The following is a 22,852-nucleotide window of genomic DNA, read 5'->3' on the forward strand; positions in this document are numbered from 1 at the left end:
AACAAGTCTGTCTTGCTCACCACTGGACATGCAGCACCTCAGCACGTAACGGATATTCTAAAATTATTTGTTGAATAAGCAGATATTAAGTGAAATTTCTAGATACAATTGTGTCTGAATTTCTCCCCTTGCATATATGATGTCCTTCCTCTCTTCTGCTCTAAAAGTGACTGCTACCCTTCCAAGGATGATCGTCTATGGTAAATAAGTTACCATATGTTGAGCAGCACTGTCCTACAGAACTTCCTATAATGACGGAAATCGTCTATATCTGTGATGCCCAATATGGTAGCCATTAGACACAGGTGCATACTGAACATTTGAAATGTGGCTAATGCAACTGACGAACTGAATTTCTACTTTTTTTTTTAAATTTATCTGAATTAAAATTTACATTTAAATAGCCACAGTTGGCAAGTGGCTACCCTGCAGGGCAGGGCAGCTCTAGAGCCAGTCACATACTTTTGATCATAAGGAATACAAATCCTAAGATCACTTTAGTATTTTACAGAAACAGTAAAAATGTTCCTCTAAATATCTGAGGTGATAGCTCATATTTATTTTAATTTGCATTCCGTTACTTGTGAGGCCAAAACTTTTCCAAGCATTTGCTTTCTGTATCTCCTTTTTATGTGAATCATCAGCTCATACACTCAACTGGCTTTCTTAGAATTCTAAATTCTTTTTTTAAACAGACAACATTTTCATAATAGCAATACATATTAATTGTAAGAACTCTGAAAAATACAGAAAATATAAAATGGAAAAATGAAAATTATCTATAATCCTACAATTCAGATAAGACTATGATTAACATGTTGGAATTTTTTCTTCTAATCTTTTTGTTCTGCCATATATATTTTACATAATTGAAAATATTCTAGATTATGTGTTTCACATCTTCCCTTTTATACTTCATGCTTAAGCATTTCACATTATTAAAAATTCTCAAAAAATAATCTCGGTGACTCTAACACCCATCATATAGATATATCATAATTTATTTAACCATTTCTCAAATATTAAATATTTAAGCTATTTCCTACTATACATTATCATATTATCATAAAAGTAGGTTGACGTTCTTTGACCATAAATCCTTTATAGCATTTGTTTCTGTTTTGTTTTGTTTTGTTTTTTTGAGATGGAGTCTCGCTCTGTCACCCAGGTTGGAGTGCAGTGGTGCAATCAGCTCATTGCAACCTCCGCCTCCCAGGTTTAAGGGATCCTCCTACCTCAGCCTCCCAAGTAGCAGGGACTACAGGCGCACGCCACAACACCTGGCTAATTTTTGTATTTTTTGTAGAGACAGGGTTTCGCCATGTTTCCCAGGCTGGTCTCGAACTCCTGGGCTCAAGCAATCCAGCTGCCTCAGCCTCCCAAAGTACTGGGATTACAGGTCTGAGCCACTGCACCCGACCCTTTATAGCATTTCTAATTATTTCCAAAGGACAGATTTTTGGAGGGTAAATCACTTGACACGTTAGAAAAGTATGAAGGGTTTTTCTAAACACTTTTTACAAAGGCTGCATGAAATCATACTCTCATCAGCAGGATATGCAAATACATACCCTGAACCATCACCAACATTTAACATTATCTTTCCAAGCTTGCAACTTAGATGGTTGAAAATCGGATCTTATTTCTTTCTTGTGTTATTTTTTAAATTATTGATATTTGAACATTTTTCAGAGGTTTATTAACTACTTGTATTTCCTGTTCTATAAATCATGAATGCTTGGTTTTTCCCATTTTCTTATTAAGTTGTTAAGAGTTTTTCTTATAATATATAAGTTCTTCATGTGATGGTTATTACCCTTTTTAAAACTGTATCATAGCTATTTACATTTTGATGTGTTTTATTTTATTTATTCGTTCATTTTCAGAGACAGGTCTTGCTCTGTTGCCCAGGCTGGAGTGCAGGGGCATGATCTCGGCTCACTATAGCCTCAAACTCCTGAGCTTAGGGGATCCTCCTCCCTCAGCGTCCCTAGTAGCTGGGACTACAGGCATATACCACCATGCCTAGCTTATTTTTTTGTAGAGACAGGCTCCCTCTATGTTGCCCAGGCTGGGTCTCGAGCTTCTGGCCTTAAGCAGTCCCTGAACTGGGCCTCCCAAAACACTGGGTTTACAAGTGTGAGGATATTTTTCATTTTTATTTATGATGTTTTTATGTACTTAAGTATTAAATTTTCAAACAATGAAATGGCTATGATTTTCCTTAGCTAATTTCATCTATTGCTTTCATCTAAAGACAGATAAATATTATCTACATTTCCATCCATTTTTACTGGTTCAGGTTTTTTTCTATTTAGCTATGAAATCCATTTCAATTATTGCTATTATGTGAGTTCATTTCACCCTAAATAGCCAGTGTCATCAACGGTCATTTTTACTTCAAATCAACAATTTTTATTGAGTGTCTATTCCATGCCAAGAATATTCTACATACTTGAGATCCATGAGTAAACAAAATATATAAAAACCACTATTCTAATGGAGTTTCTATTACTAATAATCCAAGCGTGGGCAAAGTACAGCACATGCATCAAATCTAGCCAGATCCATTCATGTTTGTATTGCCTAGGACGCCTTTCTCTACAGTAATTGTCATAATAGTGGCAACAGGAGTCTACAAAGTTGAAATATTTACTATTTTGCTGTTTACAGAAAAAGTTCACCAATCCCTGGAAATATCCAATCCCTTTCCACTAATAGGTGATAATTTCTTTATTATATATTAATATATATGCAAAAGTCTATTTCTGGCTATTCATTTCATTCCATTGATTTGCCTACTTAATTCTATGCTCAGACCACATTTTCTTTGTTTTCAAATCCACTTTTTAAATATTTTTAGCTTCATATGACATTTATTTATTTATTTCACAAATATTTACTGAGTATCTATTATGTGTGAGACATTGTTCTAGGTCAGGTATGCAGCAGTGAACAGAGATAAAATTCCTGTCTTTCATTTGTTCCTACTGAAATACAAATATATATATATATATGTAAATGTCAGGCGGTAATAAATTCTACGGAGAAAAATGAAGCAAGCATAAGAAGGATAAAGAAAAGAGGCTGTTATTTTATATAGGGTGGTTGGCAAAGCCCTCTCTGAAGGAGTGACTTTGAAGGAAGAACCTAAAGGAAAAGGAAGAAGTTATGCAGATACAGGGGAGTCCAGCATCCCTGGAAAATGTACAGTTGCTGAGATAGGAATGCATGTGGCATACCCGAGGAGCAGCAAGGAGGCCACGGGATGGAACAGGGAGCTAGCTAGGGGGAGAATAAGAGGACAAGGGGAAGAAGGGCGGTCATAGGGCGGAGGCTAAGTCACACAGGGGTTTTACTCTGAGCAAGACAGGAAGTCACTGGAGGAATCTGAGCAGAGGAGTGACGATCATCTTCTCCTTCTTCTTCTCCCTCTCTTTCCCCTTCACCCCCTTCTCCTCCACCTCTTCCACCTCCTCTTCCTCCTCCTTCAATCATGATGGCTGCTAGATAAACAACAGATGGAGAGAGGGACAAGAGCAGAAGCTTGGAAACAGGTTATGAAGCTACTGCAATCATCCAAATGAGAGAGAATGGTACCTTGGGGTAGGGTATTTGTGATGGGAGTGTTCAGGAGTAGTCAAATTTGGAATATTTTATGGTTAGAACTTGCAGAATTTGTGGAAGGACTGGATTTTGAGTAGAAGAAAATAAGATTTACAGATGGCACCAAAATGGTTTGCCTGAATGCCTAGAGTGAGTAATAGAATTGCCATTTATAGAGATGCCACAGTCTTGAAAAGGGGTTATTTTAGAGTGAGGCATGGGAATGAATAGAGTTCGAGGTTAGACAGCCAAGTGGAGGTGTCATGCAGACAGTTGAATATGTGAAACTAGACATCAGCAGAAGCATAGAAGGTTATGAGAGTAAATGAGATTAGCAAACAGTAACTATAGACAGAGAAGGGATCCATTCCAAAGTCTGAGCCTGGCACACTCCAATATTTAGAAGTTGGGAAGATGCAGAGAAAACAGACAAGAGACTGAGGAGTGGACAGTGTGGTGGGTGGCAAATAGAGTGGAACTGACATCCTGGGGTCCAAGGGAAGAAGCCTTGTATAAGCCTTGTGTAAGTTATAGAATACTTTATACTTCTTCACTTCCCTGAAATGTTAGTTAAAAGACCATATAAAATGAGCCCTTTCAAATGAGATTTTTTAATAGCTCATTCAACTTAAGAAATTCAAGAAAATTATTTTTTTAAATTGACTTAATGTCACCAAATTAAAGAACTAGGAAAGTGTGTTTCAATGTGCATATAAATTATATCTTTACTCCAACCTCTTATATATTTATTTGGTAAGTTAAGGGAGCAAAAATTTTAAGTAAAAACTTGACTCAATATAAGAGTTGTTAACAAAGTTGTAGAATAATAAAACCAATTATACCAAAAAAATGGCTCAAGTTATCTACCTGAAAGTGAAATACACAAGTTTGTCTTGTTAACCAGTGACTGATGGGATACTGACATGACAGAGAGTTAGGTGAGCCTTCTAAATTATTTCTTGGTCTAATTTCATTCCGCCAGTACATCACTTAGAGTACTATTGGTCCTTATAGGATCCTGACATTGATAGCAAAATTGGAAACATCTTCAAAGAAAAAATATAGTCTGAGGCTAACATTGATCATAGTCTACCCTCTTTATGTGCCTTCTAATAATGACTCAAATCCCCTGACTATCAACAACAATCAGTTATAAAGCCAAAGAAAAGCTTTTCTGCCCTACAAACACCAGTTTTAGCTGCACTGGAACATAGATCAAAGTGGGCTGTCATTAAATGCTCTGAAAAGACAGTGTAACAACTTTCCATGGGTCTAATAGCATTGCTGCCTGCCTAGATCTGGTGTGCTTACAGGACATGGATACTGTCTCTGTCAGGATATTAGAATGGAATAAGAATGTGAAACAATCTAGCACCAGTTTATTAAAAATAATCTTTTGGGAAAGATTTTCTTGTATGGGTCTTAACAAGATAACAGACAAGGAAATGCCAATAGGAAAATGAAAAATACTAAAAAAGGTGACTTTAGACAGCTTTACTCAAGGACAGACAAAAAGACCCTGGTAGTGCTGACTCCAGAAAAACAAGAGAAGAATGATGGAAGGTGGTATGAGTGCCAATTTCATTACCATTAGTAATTTCATTTGCATTTTAAAAAATATTGTTGTCAGGTCAGGCACAGTGGCTCACACCTGGAATCCCAGCACTTTGGGAGGCCGAGGCGGGCAGATCACGAGGTCAGGGGTTCGAGACCAGGGTGGCCAACATGGTGAAACCCTGTCTCTACTAAAAATAGAAAAATTAGTCGGGCGTGGTGGTGGGCGCCTATAATCCCATCTACTTGGGAGGCTGAGGCAGGAGAATCACTTGAAACTAGAAGACAGAGGTTGCAGTAAGCCAAGATCACCCCACTGCACTCCAGCCTGGGTGAAAGAGTGAAACTCTGTTTCAAAAAAAAAAAAAAATATATATATATACACACACACACACACACACACACACACATATACATTTCTCCAAATGTCTACTAAAATAAACTGTGCTGGGTCATCTGCTGCCTGAAGTACTGGGTTCCATCCTGAATGTCATACCTTTCAACAAAACACAGAAACTAGAGGGATCTCAAAAGTATGTTGAAACTAGAATCCCAGAAACTATATCAGAAGAGGAATAACTGAAAGACATGGAGAAAATGATGGGAGACATGAAGGCTATCGTAAAATATCTGACCAGCTGTTGGGGAAAAGCACTGAATGATGCTACAGCAGCCCTCCCACTCTACATCTAGCTAGGAGAGTCACCCAGAAAATTCTTTCTGTAGAAGCCACAAGCAAAATTATGAGACCAACTAAAATGATCTTCATTTTCTTCAAGTTATATAATTTTGTCGTTTCAAAATAGGTCACTAGCAAGAATAGTGAGGAGGTGTTTATAGTAAACACATCTTTAACTGAATTATTTTGTGTTGCTGGAGAAAAAATAACTAGGCAAAAAATGTAATAAGGAAAAATCTGACAGCAAGATTCTGGCATAAAAAGACACATGGACCAACGGAATAGAAAAGAGGACTCAGAAACAAATCCACACACCTACAATGAACTCATTTTCCACAAAGGCGCCAAAAACATACACTGGGGAAAAGACAGTCTCTTCAATAAATAGTGCTAGCAAAACTGAATATCCATAAGCAGAAGAAATGAAACTACATCTCTATTTCTCATGATATACAAAAATCAAATCAAAATGGATTAAAGACTTAAATCTAAGATCTCAAACCTTGAAACTACTACAAGAAAACATCAGGGAAACTGTCCAGGACAGTGGTCTGGGCAAAAATTTCTAGAATAACACCCAACAAGCACAGGCAATCAAAGCAAAAACAGACAAATGGGATGACATTAAGTTAAAAGGCTTCAGGTTGGGCACAGTGGCTCATGCCTGTAATCCCAGAACTTTGTGAGGCTGAAGTGGGCAGATCACTCTCAAGTGATCATCAGGAGTTCAAGACCAGCCTGGCCAACATGGTGAAACCCCATCTCTACTAAAAATACAAAAATTAGCTGGGAGTGGTGGCAGGTGCCTATAGTCCCAGCTACTCAGGAGGCTGAGGCAGGAGAATCACTGGAACCCAGGAGGCAGGTGTTGCAGTGACCTGAGATAGCACCACTGCACTCCAGCCTGGGTGACAGAGTGAGACTCCATCTCAAAAAAAAAAAAAAAAAAGAAAAGAAAAAACCTTTTGTGCAGCAAAGGAAACAATCAAAAAAGTGAAGAGATAATCCACAGAATGGGAGAAAATGTTTGCAAACTGTCCATCTGACAAGGGATTAATAACCAGACTCTATAAGGACCTCAAACAACTCTATAGGAAAAAATAGAATAATCCGATTTAAAAATGGGCAAAAGATCTGAATAGACATTTAGGAAGACACACAAATGGCAAACAGGTATATGAAAAGGTGCTCAACGTCATTGATCACAAGAGAAATGCAAATCGAAATTACAATGAGATATCATCTCACCCCAATTAAAGTGGCTTTTATCCAAAAGACAGGCAATAACAAATGCTTGGAGAGCATGTGGAGAAATGGAAACCCTCGTACACATTAGTGGGAATGTAAATTTTACAATCACTAGGGAGAACATTTTGGAGGTTCCTCAAAAAACTAAAAATAGCCAGGCACAGAGGCTCACGCCTGTAATCCCAGTACTTTGGGAGGCAGAGATGGGCAGATCACTTGAGGTCAGGAGTTCAAGACCAGCCTGGCCAACATGGTGAAACCCCATCTCTACAAAAAAAAAAAATACGAAAATTAACCAGGCATGGTGGTGCATGCCTGTAGTCCCAGCTACTCAAGAGGCTGAAGCAGGAGATGGTTGAACCCTGGAGGCAGAGGTTGCAGTGAACTGAGATCACACCACTGTACTCCAGCCTGGGTGACAGAACCAGACTCTATCTCAAAAGAAAAAAAAGCAACAACTAAAAATAGAGCTACCACATGATCCAACAATCTCACTTCTGTATATATTCCCACAAGAAAGGAAATGGTACATTGAAGAGATATCTGCACTCCCGTGTTTGCTGCAGCACAGTTCACAATAGCCAAAATTTGGAAGCAACCTAAATGCCCATCAACAGATGAATGGATAAAGAAAATGTGGTACATATACACAACAGAGTACTATTCAGCCAGTAAAAAAGAAGGAGATCCAGTCATCTGCAACAACATAGATGGAACTGGAGGTCATTAAGTGAAATAAGCCAGGTACACAAAGACAAATTTTACATGTTCTCACTTATTTGTGGGCACTAAAAAAATTGCAACAACTAAATTCATGGAGATAGAGAATAAGATGATGCTTACTAGAGGCTAGGAAGGGTAGTGGGGCAGAGGGGAAGTGGGGATGGTTAATGGGTACAAATATACAGTTCAAAACAATGAATAAAATCTAATATTTGATAGCACAACAGAGTGACTACAGTCAACAATAATTTCTTGTACATTTTAAAATAACTAAAGAAATATAATTGGATTGTTTGTAACAGAAAGAAAGGATACATGCTTCAGGTGATGGATATCCCGTTTACCTTGATGTGTTCATTACACATTATATGGCTGTATCAAAATATCTCCTGTACCTCATAAATATATACAGCTACTATTTATCCACAAAAATTAAAAAGAAAAAGAAAAAAGTAGTAAGATCATTGTTAATCAGATATTTGAGTAAGTGCTGAAGACTATCAACTGGATATAAATTTGACTACTAGTCTCTTCCAACCCTAAGATGCTATGATTCTTTAGGTTCAACTTACCAAATTCCTTTCCTCCAGACTACCTTCATAATTTCTCATGGATATAAATCAGTTTTTCCAGGATTTCATAACTTTGTTGGAACATCTGGATTTGGTTTATCTTATACGTGGCTATTCATGTCAACTACTGTTGTGGATGTCCAGCTTTATGGACATAATTTCTAGTGTCTGCCTATGCTGAATGGTCCTCTGGATACAATGATATGGATGATGTTACCAACTCTCTTACTGATGCTAATACGTGCTAAGAATTTTATACACATTATCTCACTGGATTCTCCCACTAACCCTATGGGGAATGTGAATTTATTGTATTCATTTTACAAATCAGGAAACTCAGGGCCCAGAGGGGTTAAGTACTTTGCCCAAGATAAACTGAGCTACTGAGAGGCACAATCTAGACTTGAACTCTGGTCTGGCTAAATCTTTTGAAATCCCTACTCTTAGCTACCGTGCTCTATCTACTACAGTGATTCTCAAAGTGTGGTCCCTGGACCAGCATCTGCAGCATTACCTAGGAATCTGTTAAAAATGCAAAGTCTCTCATATATGGAAATCAGAAATTCTGGGGACAAGGCCCAGCAATCCGTATTTTACCAAGCCCTCCAGCTAAGCCTGATGCTCACTAAAGCTTAAAAACTGCTCAACTGAACTGAAAATTTACCTAGAAGGCCACATTCTACTCATTTAACCACACTTAGTTTTGTAACTTGAATTTGAAAGTTTGTGGTGACGCTGATCTTTCTTCATGGGGAGAAAGAGAAATCCCAGATATGAAAAAGTCAGGTTTCTATTTCCTTCCCTGAAAAAGGAAAGGTGATTCCTGTCAACCCTGGTGAAGGGATTAGAGAGCCACTGTCTTAAAATATAAAAAAGAGGGAAATATTTTTAAAAACCCTTTTGCAGTATAGCTAAGTTATTGTGGTTAGACATAAAGAATAAATAGATCAAGAAGATACTGAAATTTCCCTAGAGCTTTAATATAATAAATAACATTAATTATCCAATTAAGCAATAGTTAAAATCATTGCTAATATGTGTTTTGTTTTTTGTTTTTTTGTTTTTTTTCAAAAAAAGAATGTAAATCTGTACACCTTTGCCTGGCACATACATCAGTGAAAACAGTACTTCCCAGGTGGCATAATCAATGGAAGTTATCATTGGCTTTCTTTGGTTTAAAAATTAAAATCCTTTCAGCTTTACAGCTCATGCTGCCTACAATGTGACCTTGGTCTGTTTCAAGCTTATCTTTAGTCAGTAGCACTGTGCAACTCCGCAAATCAGTCTATAATCTCTTTAATATCCTCCCGCACGTGCAGTTTTAAAGCTTAGTCATTGTCATGGAAGCCACTCCTTACTTCAAAGTCTCTGGAGATACTACAGCTGGTCAGAATCAAGGTTTTCACAAGGTCAATGGGGACACATATGAGTACTATGTTAAATGCTGCATAAAACAGGACGATTTCTCTACAGGTGCATATTTACCTGAGATAGGCAATAAGTGGCTTTTAGCTGTATGGAAATGAAGTAAAACAAGAACTACCACACTCACCACACTACACCACACCAAAGGTAAACTAAGCACATTTCACTTGGAAACCCTGGCTAAATAAAAAGAGTCCATGGTCTGGAATAACACGATTCATTTTATTATCCAAGGGTGCTCTTACATGTCTGAGTCTAGAGGCAGTGAAAGGAGGGATGACAAGGATGTACCTTGTCATCCCTCCTTTCAGAAAAAGGTATAGAGAGGCAGTGCGCTAACAGATAACAGCATCTGTTCTTGTAATTGAGATAATGAAAATATGGACTTCACTAATCTTTCTCCTCCAAATACATCTATATAAGGCCTATACAAAGCTACCAGTGCTCAGGAATGTTGGAAGGCCAAAGGGGCTGAGTCCGGCCACCATCATTCATAATAGGTCTAAGGAGTTATCTATATACTGTCTTCTTTAGTGAAACCTTATTTGAACATCAAGTCCCATAACTTTAAAGGGAAAATTAGATTTTTTTTTTTTTAGACCCTGGCTGTTATGATAATTCAATATGCAAAAAAAAAAAAAAAAAAAAAAAAGGCTAAGATGTGCTAAAGAAAATTGTGTTGTCCATCAAAGAGATTCCTTCTTTCTTATATTTCTTCATTCATTCATTTACTCAATATCAACAGAGCAAAAACATATGCCAGGCAGTATCTAGAAAATGCCAACCAGCTCCACATGTCCTCCCCAACAGCCCCCAACAAAACAAACAGTAATGAACAGAATATAATTTGGTGGACATGAGTGAAAATGCCAGATGAATAAATTACTGGACTACACTTCCAAAGAAGATTTTGAGTAGGCAACAGTGAGCAAGGCTAAGTCCTCAGTCGGCTGGTCAAGTACCTATCTGCCTGAAAGCAGTAGTCAAGACCTCTTTAGGTCTCTTGATCTGTGCTTTGTAATTGCACTTAGAATAAGAGATTAAATGCAAATCGACCTCTGCCAAATATCTTCTCTATCCAATATAAGAAGGCCACTAAGATTCCATTTAATAACAGACAAATACAGTCACTCATAAAGGTAAAAATGAACACTTTACCTATTGTTATCTACAATGTACTAAGTATTTTGTGTATATATTAACTCATTAAATTTCATTCACAATCTTCTGAAATTTATTCACAACTTTATGAATGAATGTATCAAATCAAAAGGTAGTGAATTTAACTGCAAGTTTTCATCCAGATGCTTAATACTATTTAGTCAAAATATCTATTGACACCCTTCAGGAGTCAAAATCTAACTTACCCTTGCCATATCCACCAAGAAGTTCTCAAATAATTTCCAAATGTGGTTACTTGTATAGATTTCTTTCATTTCCACTTCAGTGTCAACATAACAGTGATTAACAAAGTTCACATAAGCAATTTTAACCTGTGCAAGTTTCAAATACAAAGAAAGTTAGTTTTCTTTATTGATGACTTTCAAATATCAATTATGAAAGGTTAACATAAAATCTATTAGTGTTTACGGTAGATCATAGCATAGTTTTGTCTATCCAGAAAGTATTCCCATTTCTCTTCTTCTGCTAAGAGTCCACTGACCTAGGGGTGAAAACATGGGGCCTAGTACTCCATCCCCCTGGGCCCAACCATTGCTGTGAGAAAGAACTTTATGCAAAACAAGCCTATCATATTTGAGATACAAGGAGTCAAAAGCAACCTCTCCTTCCTCCCCCTTTCCCTTTCTTTCTTCTTCCCCTCTCCTTCCCTCCCTTCCAATCCCCTCCCAACAGTAGAAAAGAAAGATATTATTGCAATGTACATTCCTGGACACCTCATTAATAGAAACCTATTGGCAGACAACCAGCTGCTACTGAGACTTTTTCTATCATCAGAGCCAAACTAGGACAGAGGGTAAATGATGTGGGAATGAAGCAAACTGTGCACGCATATTTTCAAGAATGCATCTATTCCATAAAGCCAGGTAAACCTGAAGAGTCTTTTATGTGGTCCTGCAGCACTATCCTAGCCTCTCCGATCAATGGTTATGAATCATTTTTGAAGCACCTGTTTTATGCTCAAGTACATACTAAAGGTTCAAGTAAACCTTTCAGTTTGATCATATGGCCATGTTTAGAATTTAAGAGAGCTGTCTAGTAGCTTCCACTAAACTAGCAGTGGCTATAGTTCTTAAAAGTTTCTCATAGGCTGGCTGCGGTGGCTCACGCCTGTAAATCCAACACTTTGGGAGGTCGAGGCAGGTGAATCACCTGAGGTCAGGAGTTCAATACCAGCCTGGCCAACATGGTGAAACCCCATTTCTACTAAAAATACAAAAATTAGCTGAGCATGGTGGCACATGCCTGTAATCCCAGCCACTCGGGAGGCTGAGGCAGGAGAATCGCTTGAACCCAAGAAGTGGAGGTTGCAGTGAGTCGAGATCTTGTCATCGCACTCCAGCCTGGGCAACAGAGAAAAACTCTGTCTCAAAAAAAAGAAAAAAAAGTTTATCATCTTGCAGAACTTCTTATAGAACTTCTTATTAAAAAGTAGACCTTCTATGCTCTTTTACATTTTCCAAATTATATAGTTAAATACAATTCCCTGACTAAATATATGATCTCATTATAAATATTAGTATGGGGGACTTCTGGCACCTAGATAAACTTTAAAAATTAACAATGATTCTATTAGAGCTGCTAAGCTTTTGCCAGGCTTACCTCAGGGATGCAGTCGTCATGGGTCACCACCCTCACTATGTCGTCCAGTGGGAGAAGGGAATTACACTTGATTTCAGTGTAGACATTTTTCCCCTCTGTGCATGCTGCCAGCAATTCCACCAGGGTGATGTGGTAGGCTAAGGGGCCACTCTCATCCCCTCGGTCTCTCTCTGAACACATCATATGGAGAAGGATTGGAAATGATGCTCTATCATTGTAAAATATCAGCACGTCTTCACCCCCATTTATCAACTGAAATGATAATAAGAGAGTCTATGTAGCAGTCCAAACATTCATCCTTGCAGTTATTTCCAAAGGCTTGATATATCTAGAAACATGTGTATCTCTTTGTAAAAACATGTATAATATGGAAAAGGCAGAGCTATGCCTGGGGAGGGTGGTGACAAGATTATGGTCCCATACCAAGGAACCAGCTATGAACGCTATCAAAACCAGTTGGGGCAACGTGGAAGCAGCAGATGGGGCAAGAATGAAACAACATGGATGATAGTAAATTGTTCATCACACTGAAATTAAACTTGTAAAAAAAAAAAGTTATTTTCATCTACTTTTTTTGGGAGACTCCATGGCCAAAGCACAAGAAATCTCATAATTTTACTAAAGCAGAGTAAAATATCCTCATCCATTGCAATAGTGACTACATAAGTAAGCAAGTACATCGAGCTAATTACAGCTCTACAAAAGACTACAAAATTCCATGTGTCATAAGAAGGCATCAGCAGAGAATGAAGGTAAAAGCAGAGATAAGAGAACTAAGTAGAAAACTAAGACCAAAAAACCAAGAGAAACAAAGATATGAATAAGTAGGGGCTTTTAGGACATAAATTTTCCTTCACATTTTGTTTATATAATTTTAGTACAAAATTCCATCAGGTGGCAGTTTTATTGCTCAAGCTCCATAATATCTTATTGTCTATTATCAGTACCAGTTTTCTAACCCCAGTGTGAGATACGTTGGTGGGTAACTAAGGACATACAATTTTTTTCTCTATGTATTATATTTAAAGTGACAACATATTTAAATCTATAAGCCGATTCGTTGGCTTACTTTGAAAGTGTTGTTGAAAGAGAATGTATGTGTATCAAAAATATGTATTATATGTTAACATAATATTACAAATACTTCTTTGTGCACAGAAACACTTCACCCAACAGTATCATAGGGATGGTTTCACTGTTGCTGCTTCCCCATTCTAATTCTTTCTTTGCTGATCATAACGCAAAATCCTTTAGTTCTCACATTTCCAGACAATGAAGAGGTAATGTGAAGGCAAATGCAGATAAGAAAAAGGTGAATTTTACAAGCTTAAAATGTTCCTTAAAATGTTTAATAACAATAATTTACATTTAAAAATTCAAGGCTTTAAGCTAAATTAATTTTAAGATTTCTAAGTGGCAGGAGGGACTCCTTGAATCATTATGGAAATCTCCTCCACTCCCAAATTTAAGGTATATCATAATGAAAATGAAAATACCCAGAAACCAATAAAAATCTACCATGTAACTGTTTGGTGGCCATGGATGGAAGCTCCCTTAACCCATATGGGCCACGAGAGAACCATTTGGTCACAGAGCGGTGATTTAATCAATGGGCTCTTTAAGCTGCTACTTCTCCAATGTATCATACTTGCTTCCTAGTAACTTACTCATCACATAAATATCACTCAATGTCAAACATAAACGTGAAAAACGCAAACAAAGAAATGAAGTACCTTCATCTATTCATTTGCTGAAATTTATAACTTACTCTAAATAGTAAGTTTCCACATGTTGTAAAAAAAATCACTGTTGGGTAGTTTGTATTACTTAGTTTGATTCTCTTCAAAGCTTTCTGCAAATAGCAGCAGAGAACACCCATTTTACATTTCAGAAACAGAGCAATAAAGGCACTGGAAAAGCACAGTTTAATCTGTCTTTCTTATATCATTGGAAACTTAAAAATATAAATTTTGTCACTTTCATTCCAAACAATCGATAACATTTCATAGGATTTTACCCATTATTTAAAATACACAAATTCATTATAGGTCAAAAAGAAAAATAAACTTAGAAAAATCATAAAACCAACTTAAGATATGTTGCTTCACTAGATTAAAGCAAAATATATTTGCACTTGAGTAGTCATGATTAAATTAAATAATTTTCCAAACCTATGTTGTTGGGGGCTTTTTCACTGTAATAGAAAATACATATTTGAACATACTGTTTATATGAAGCTGATAAAAGGCAAACTGAGAACATACCTCTGTCATTACCATATCCTGGCATTTCTTCACATATTTACCATCTGCTTTTACAATTGTTTGCAAAAACCTCAGGTACTCCACGTGGCGGCCATGTGTCTCAATGCAGTGCACAAAGTGTTGTACAACTCTCTCGCTAATTTCATTGCACAGATGGTAATTGTTCATGAAGATGTGCCTCATGGTTTCTGCTTCAAGGAGCTAAACACAGAGGAACGTGCCCTTGTAATTCTGACAAGATCAATTTTCTATTCTACAGTACTTAGACTAATTGCCCTGCTTGTGATCAGTTTTATATTTTATACGAAGCCACAGTGAATTTTCTGTGCATGACTTTCAAAAAATGCAATGAGATCATTAACCATTAAAAGAAAACTGAGCTCACAGAGGAATTTAGTTGGAGAAAGGAGCTTATTATCATAAAGTGCAACATATTGGCAACAGTATTCTTGAGATTAATTATGAATTCAAAATTAGGTCTTCCATAAAATCTGCTCAAACACATTTTACAGACAAGGGCAAACTCCATCTCTGAGTTTTCCATATTTACCTTACTCATGGTATTGTGAGTTAGTTCTTTGTTCTACCATATCTTTTCCCTGACATTTAACTATATGCATATAAAAGACGTTGTCATTTTCATGTAAAACTTGTGCAATTTTTCAAGTTTCTTTAAAAGTTTCCTTAATGAAAAAAAAAAAAACATATTCACTTTTGGAGAGAGAATTTCCACAAGGAAAAAAAAATGAAGCAAGGAAGTGTAACAAAATTCTCTTCATGAATGTTACTAAGACAAATTTGATGCACATTTTACTAGAAATATTAGAAGCCACTAAAATACTTACACCTGGAGTTAAAAACAAATTCAGATGTTTATGAAGAAGAACTTGATTCTGTGGATTTCCTCGACAGAAATTCTGCAGAAATGTATGGGCTAGATTCATTACTTCATTCATCTTTTCATCATTCTGTAAGTTAAAGAATAGCACATGATAGAAACAAACATAGGAGACTGCAAATGTTATGCAAAAATCTCTCCTTTCACACATATACCATTTCTCTCTGCCCATCTTTGCTCTCCTTTCTCTGTGTCCTTTATGTTTCACACCTCTCCCAGTTTCCCCTCCTGTCCCTCTTCTGTTTTCTAGATCTTTCTCACCTTTTCTTTGTTATTTCTCCTAATCCTATTCTGCTCTATTCTTCCAATGCCCCCTTCATTTCACAGCCCTTCTCTTTCTCCCCAATCTTTCTAATTGTCCACCACGTTTCCCCATCTCTGTACATAGCCACCTTTTCCTCTTCTGCTTCATCCCCACACCTCCTCTGTCCTCCTTTCCTCTCTGTCCCTATCTTTCTGTTTCTCCTCCCTTCTCTGCTGTACTCCCCAGTCCCCATAATTCTTCCCTACCTTTAAATGTCTCATTTTGCAGTATGTCTATATCTCCATCATTCTGCTTCTATTCTTCTTTGTCTCTCTTTCCCTACTCTATTTCACTCTTTCTCATACATCTTCCTTCCTACTCTTTCTCCCACGTCTATTCCATCTCCTGTCTTCTCCTCTTGTCCCATCTATTATTTCTTCTGCTCCCATCCCCTTTTCTCCTGCTCTGCTCTCACTCCATTTCCACTCCATTCAAACTTCCTCTCTTCCTCCACTCTATCAATCTTCTCTGTATATATATTTATTACTCACTCATCTCAGTTCTTCCCCTCTCAAATCCCTTCCTTTTGCTATTTACCTTGTCTCTTATCTCCACCTATTTCTTTTTATTTTCCTCTTTGCTTTCTCTTCTATTTTCTCCTCCTTTTTGTCCCCCTCTTTCGTAACACTCTTAATAATGAATATCCTTATTCATTGCCATTTTCCAAAGTCCTATACTAAGCTACTATCATTTGATTATAAGAATCTTAACGAGAAACTTAAGTCTCAAAATTCACAGAGAAGCAAATTTGTCTTCTTAAAAGTGGTCTTGTGACAATATCAGTGAAACTACCTAAAATTTCTCCGTGTAGTTGATTGTACCATTTGTCATGTGGGCATTGTTAGGAATTCAGATGGACTCATGTTTTCAGTGGTATTTTATATTAATATTAAATAAATTTCTACATGCACCCACACATATGCATATTCCCTAGCTTTGCCCATTTAGAGGGCCTATGGGGGCAAAACCCCAAAGCAATAAGCATACTCAGTTCTCAGAACTTTGCTCCTAAATACCATTTCCCACCAAATGGAAATGGAGCCTCTTGAAGAAATGGCTGATTCTAGAGTTGAAGCAAGAAGAATACAAGATGAGCCTGGAACATTTTATTGTGCCAGAAAGCAAGGAAGTAATCAAAGAATGGTGGGGGGGATGTTAGAAGACAGATAGTCTAGCCCAAAGGAACTCCACTGGTCAAATCTGAGACAATCTGGAAATCAAAATAAATAATGATAGAACTCTTTATAACCTATTGAATAAAATGAACATATACAAACCCATACTGATAAAAATAAACACAATAAATGAATAAGTTGAAAGTTTGATGAAGAATGGGATATTTACTTAGTTTCACAAAACTGCTGCACAAAATACTTATTAATTACAAGGGAATTACAAGGGAATTACAAAGGGAAAATCAGAGAAACCTGGCAGACACAACCTCAATCAATTGATCAAAGTGAACATCATCAGTCATGGGACAAATCAAAATCCTGCACCAACAAATAGGAAGCAATGAGATAAACACAGCATCACTCCGGTTATGTTCCTGCCAAAGATGCATCAGATGATCCACATTAAGAGACATCCTTCAAAATAACTGGCTATTTTCAAGAGTGTCAATGTCATGGCAGTTCCCGCATGAAGAGATTTAAATAAACATGACAACCAAATAGCACATGATTCTGAAGGGGATCTTTTTTTCAAGCCGAAAACAATTGGGACAATGGGAGAAATCTGAGTAGTGTGTAGGGACTAGGTGGCAGTAAAGTGCCTTGCTCTTTCCCGATGGGGAAGGCTCTAGTGTGGTGACATGGTAGTGTACCCTCATTTGTAGGAAACATACACAAAAGGGCTCAGGGGTGATGGGGCACCTGGTGGGTGATTTATTCTAAAATAATTAAGAAAGAAAAAATTTCCTGGAACTTTGCAAAACATTTGAAATTGTATCAAGATAAAAAGCTAAAGAACAAAAAATAACCAGGACTAACCTTTTCGTAGGGTATCTGCAGAAGATCCAACACCACCGAATGCGCCCCCATATTTTTCAGTAATCGTTGATGTTGATTCCGACACTTTTTATTCTGTACACAGAGTTTACTTAGCCTGATCAAAATCTTTAAAAAGAAGAGGGAAAGCATCAAATATAACAAATAACAATATTAAGTATAATATATAAGCAAAACTTATTTGGCATGCAAATATAAACCTATATAAGAATATTTTGTATCTGCTGACCTCCTTTACAATCCGGTAGTTATTGCTTTTGTTGCTGTCAATCTGAGGTTTCTTTGTTCCATCCTGCACTGGACTTAAAATGTTCGATTCCTAAAAGGAACACAAATATGTACTTTTATGCCATTTGTAGCTTTGTGGTAAATTTATTTCTTTTGTATTAAATAATAAATATATTTTGTAATTATTTTGTAATAAATCTATTATTCAACTTAAATGTTTCTTTCGTACTTTTTTATTGCATAAAAAGTTCCTTGGCTTGACTGAGCCATGCAAATTACTGCTACCCAGTGAGAACCCAATGACAAGTTAACTGGAATGACCTATAATTATATGAATTAAATTGTAAAGTTTTCATACATATTATTAGTGCATATCCATATGAGACATATATATCTCAGACATGCTGTGGCTTTATATTGCCTATATGAGAAGAAATAGTGAAAATACAGGGCATAAAATATATAATTTAATCACTAGGAATGAACTGCAAGAAAAAAAGAGTGATGGAGCAGATCATCACAGCTGAGCACATCTCAGAGAAGGGAGCAAAGAACAACTTAACACAACAATTCTCTGACAGGTTACCATGGCATCCTTAAGAGTCACGACTCTGGGCCAACATACAGAACCATGAAAATGAAGAGAGAAAAATAAAAAGCAAATTAAAATAAAATGTTTAAATTACCAAATTAATAAAGCTTATTAAGAAAACCTGAAACACCAAAAATACTAAATTATAATAACTATTATCTGTAGTATCACAAATATGGGGAGTGGACATATTTGAAACATCAACTACTGGCGTCACCTTATGAAAATCAAACACCAGTGACAAACAATTCCATTCCGAACATTTATGAAGATGTCATGCACACCTGGCACTAGACTATGGTGAACGGATCTAAAACAGATACATAAAAGATATGGTCCTTCTCACAAGAAAATTACAGTCTACCTAAGAAAACAGGGAGAAATATATCAACAAAGATTTGAACTAGGCAGAATTCACTATTCAGAAAGAGAGAGATAGAAAGAGAACAGCTGCAGCTTTAGACAAGTTTACGAAGGAGGTCAAGTTTAAGGCAAGGTCTAGAAGGATGAAAACTGTCTAGTTAGGCATAAAGGATGTTTAAATGAGCAGGGAAAAGCCTTGCCAGGTGAAGAAGAAGTCACCTTAGCCAAAGGTACTGCAGCAAGAACAAGCACACTAGTTATGTGGAAAATGGCAAGAACTGACAGGGTCCATTGCAAAGACTGGGCAATCAGAGTGGGGTCTGATGGCCTCCCTCATTTACAGTCTATGCAAAATTGCACTTGGGAGGAATGTCAAGTTCAATGTGGGTCCAAAGCACCCTAAACTCCTGACTATAATGATGGCGTTAGGCGCTTGCAGTTAAAGGGGACCCTAGTTTAAGCTCAGGAAAAAGTTACAAAGATACATGAGGCCAATTGATATGATTTATTCGCCCCAAGTTGTTCCTCCTACTGTGCTCCAGGACAAATCACAAAATTAATAAACATCAAGAAAGAAAAAAAATACTTTCCTTGCTAATCAAACAGTTCTGATGAAAGGCTTCAAGCAGCAGAGCATTAACCCACGTTGAGCCAGCACACTCCTCACTCAGCTTTATATTTTTCTTTTGCTTCTTTTCTGGCAAATATTGTCCTGAGGCTCCCAGTCTCAACTTCACTTTAACAAGTGACCGCCTCCTCCCATTTTACTGTGTAGACAGAAATGCCTTGACATGGACACTTTCTCTTTTCCATCCAAAAATTTCCAGTGATATCCACAAACCTGTCTATCTTCCCCACTGTGTCTCAGAGAACAAAATTTTTGATGCATGAATTCAAAAATTCCATCTCCTCTTCCTCGTCTCCCTGCTTCATCCCTGTTTCTTGTACAACAGCAGTTTCTACCCTTTAATGACTCTTTCTCATCTCTTAGCTTCTACCTTGCTAGCACTTGTCACTCATACTCACTAGAGTTGGAAATGCAAAAAGTAAAAGATCCAAACACTGAAAGCCTTCAAAACATTACTAAGTTAGACTCCAGAGCTATATCGCCTAGCTATCATAATGAATATTTGGACAGAAATGAAAGCAGTCCAACCACCACTCCAGGTAAATAAAAGAGAGAAAAGAATGCAGCATATTACCTGCAAGACATTAACCATGAAGTGAATCTTAAAAATTATCAGAGAGGCCAGGCGCAGTGGCTCACACCTGTAACCCCAGCACTTTGGGAGGCCAAGGCGTGCGGATCACAAGGTCAGGAGTTCGAGACCAGTCTAGCCAGTCTGGCCCATCTCTACTAAAAATACAAAAATTAGCTGGGTGCGGTGGTGGGTGCCTGTAATCCCAGCTACTTGGGAGGCTGAGGCAGGAGAATCGCTTGAACCGGAGAGGCGGAGGTGGCAGTGAGCTGAGATCGCACCACTGCACTGCAGCCTGGGCAACAGAGCATGACTCAGTCTCAAAAAAAAAAAAAAAAAAAAAAAAAAAATATATATATATATATATATATATATATATGAAAGTGTTAAACTATATAAAAGTAAAGCCAATGTAGAAGTGAAAACACAACCCAGTGGCTAAGATGAATGAAAACTATTTAGATGGAAAGAGGCTAGAGGTCAGAGTATGAAGCAAACAGATTTTCCATTTGATAGCAAAAATAATTAATTGATGAGAAGTAGAAACTGCAAAAGCTATAAATATAATTAGATTTCCTTTTTCTGATGACAAAGGTGAAGGCTGGATTTTTTAAAGGCCGTTTCTTTTTTTTTCTGTAAGAGAAGAAATACTAAAACATATACACACAAACACACACACTTGTACCACAAACCAGGATTAAGACATTACCAGCTCTAAAGATTGACAAAGCTCCTTAATTAGAAAAGAGATATTTTTGATATATGTCAACTTGAAAGCTGTTAAAAAGGCAGGTGAAGCTTTGGTAGATACCCTTAAGCCTGTTTTTCAGCAATAATCTGAAGAAAAAGCAACTGTCTTGTTTTAAGAAAAGTAATCTTAGGTAAAATGTACTACATTACAAAAAGTTATGCTCTTTAGTTCAGCCCAGGTGAAGATATAGACAATGCTAAACTCTGTATGTGTGGAAATTATGAAAAATAATGATTTTAATTTAAAATTGCTAGCAGTCAACAAAAGGCAGCAAGATTGGAAAATTCAACAAACAACCCCTTTTAATTTCAGAAAATAATTCAGTTTAATTAAATTGAGCAAAAACCCATGGAATATCTGGATGATTCCAAAGCAGTCATCAGGGTAATTTAAGAAATATGTAAACTATATAACTACAGTTAGGTTTTGTTTTCTAATTCTGATGCCAAAATGGTCTAAATAAAGGTGCTCCAAAAGTTTTCCTTCTGAAAGAGCTGAAATTGGCTGTATTCTTCATGTCTTATACAATGCTTTACATTCTATAAACTTTAGCCCTACATCACTGGCCTAATCTACAAAACCCTGAATTTATTCTAATGACAAAATATTAGAAAAGTGCAAAATGAAGAAGTATGACTTATGCAGCATCCCAGAACTGAATGGGCCTAGAAAAAAAAAAAAAAAGTGTGACACTTAGAACAGTATCAGGCTCGTAGCACATCTCCAAATGATCCTTTTGACAATAGTGATGAAAAATAAATACGATGCCCCAAACGTCCTCGCATTTTATTGTAACTGCTTCCTATCATCTGGAGAACCTAAATTTATTCCCTGTAATAGAATATGGGAAACAGCTTAGTTCAGTGATTTTAGCGGTAGCTATATTTTTAATTGCATAGTATATACCATAACATAAAACAGTAAGTTCAAAAACAAGAGACCAAGAATAGTCTAGAAATTGGGTGGCATCAGGGTTCTAGGCAGAGACACAAAGAGTGAATATTGGTTCTAAAGATAGTTTCTCCCTTTTTTTTTTTTTTTTTTTTGCATCAGGCAGGGAAACTTTTATATCAATAGCAAAAATGATATAAGAAACTGATATTACATGAACTATATGGTAAACTAAATTTTAGCACGGCTAGGTATGATGACTCATGCCTATAACCCCTATACTTGGGAGGCCAAGGTGGGAGGACTGCTTGAGGCCAAGAGTTTGAGGTTAGCCTGGGCCACATAGAAAGACTCTGTCTCTATAAAAAATAAAAAAAAATTTATTAGTTGGGCATGGTGGGCTCACCTATAGCCCTAGCTACTCAGGAAGCTGAGGCAGGAGGATCATTTGAGCCAAGAGTTTGAGGCTGTAGTGAGCTATGATTGTGCTAATCACTCCAGCCTGGGCAACAGAGTGAGACCCATCTCAATAAATAAATAAATACTGGCACTGATTAATGGGAATCCAGCTCCTTAATTTAACCAAGGGCAATCATGGTTTTAAAAATAGAATTTTCCAAATCCTACAATGTAGAGCTGCCTACATCTGCAGCTGCATGATTAAAATAGCTTGGTGCATGCCTTCTATTTATCCCTGCCCCACTGAAGTTTAAGGAGGTCCATCCTCAGCAAAGTTGCCAAGTCAGCAAGACTACAAGGCCTTCT

General features: G+C 37.0%; 1 protein-coding gene across 2 annotated transcripts in view; it reads right to left on the reverse strand.

The window, feature by feature from the left end:
• ITPR2 (inositol 1,4,5-trisphosphate receptor type 2) overlaps positions 1-22,852 on the reverse strand; it is a 512,913-nt gene that overhangs the window by 254,282 nt on the left and 235,779 nt on the right. For both annotated transcript variants that reach the window (XM_054443160.2, XM_054443161.2), the window contains exons 27-32: positions 18,293-18,382; positions 18,046-18,171; positions 15,698-15,820; positions 14,853-15,053; positions 12,589-12,840; positions 11,175-11,300 (exon numbers count right to left, since the gene is read on the reverse strand). In XM_054443160.2, the coding sequence (XP_054299135.1) occupies positions 11,175-11,300; positions 12,589-12,840; positions 14,853-15,053; positions 15,698-15,820; positions 18,046-18,171; positions 18,293-18,382 (918 nt within the window). The remainder of the gene's footprint in view (positions 1-11,174; positions 11,301-12,588; positions 12,841-14,852; positions 15,054-15,697; positions 15,821-18,045; positions 18,172-18,292; positions 18,383-22,852) is intronic.

This window comes from Pongo pygmaeus, chromosome 10 (assembly GCF_028885625.2).
Source record: "Pongo pygmaeus isolate AG05252 chromosome 10, NHGRI_mPonPyg2-v2.0_pri, whole genome shotgun sequence".
Lineage (NCBI taxonomy): Eukaryota > Metazoa > Chordata > Mammalia > Primates > Hominidae > Pongo > Pongo pygmaeus.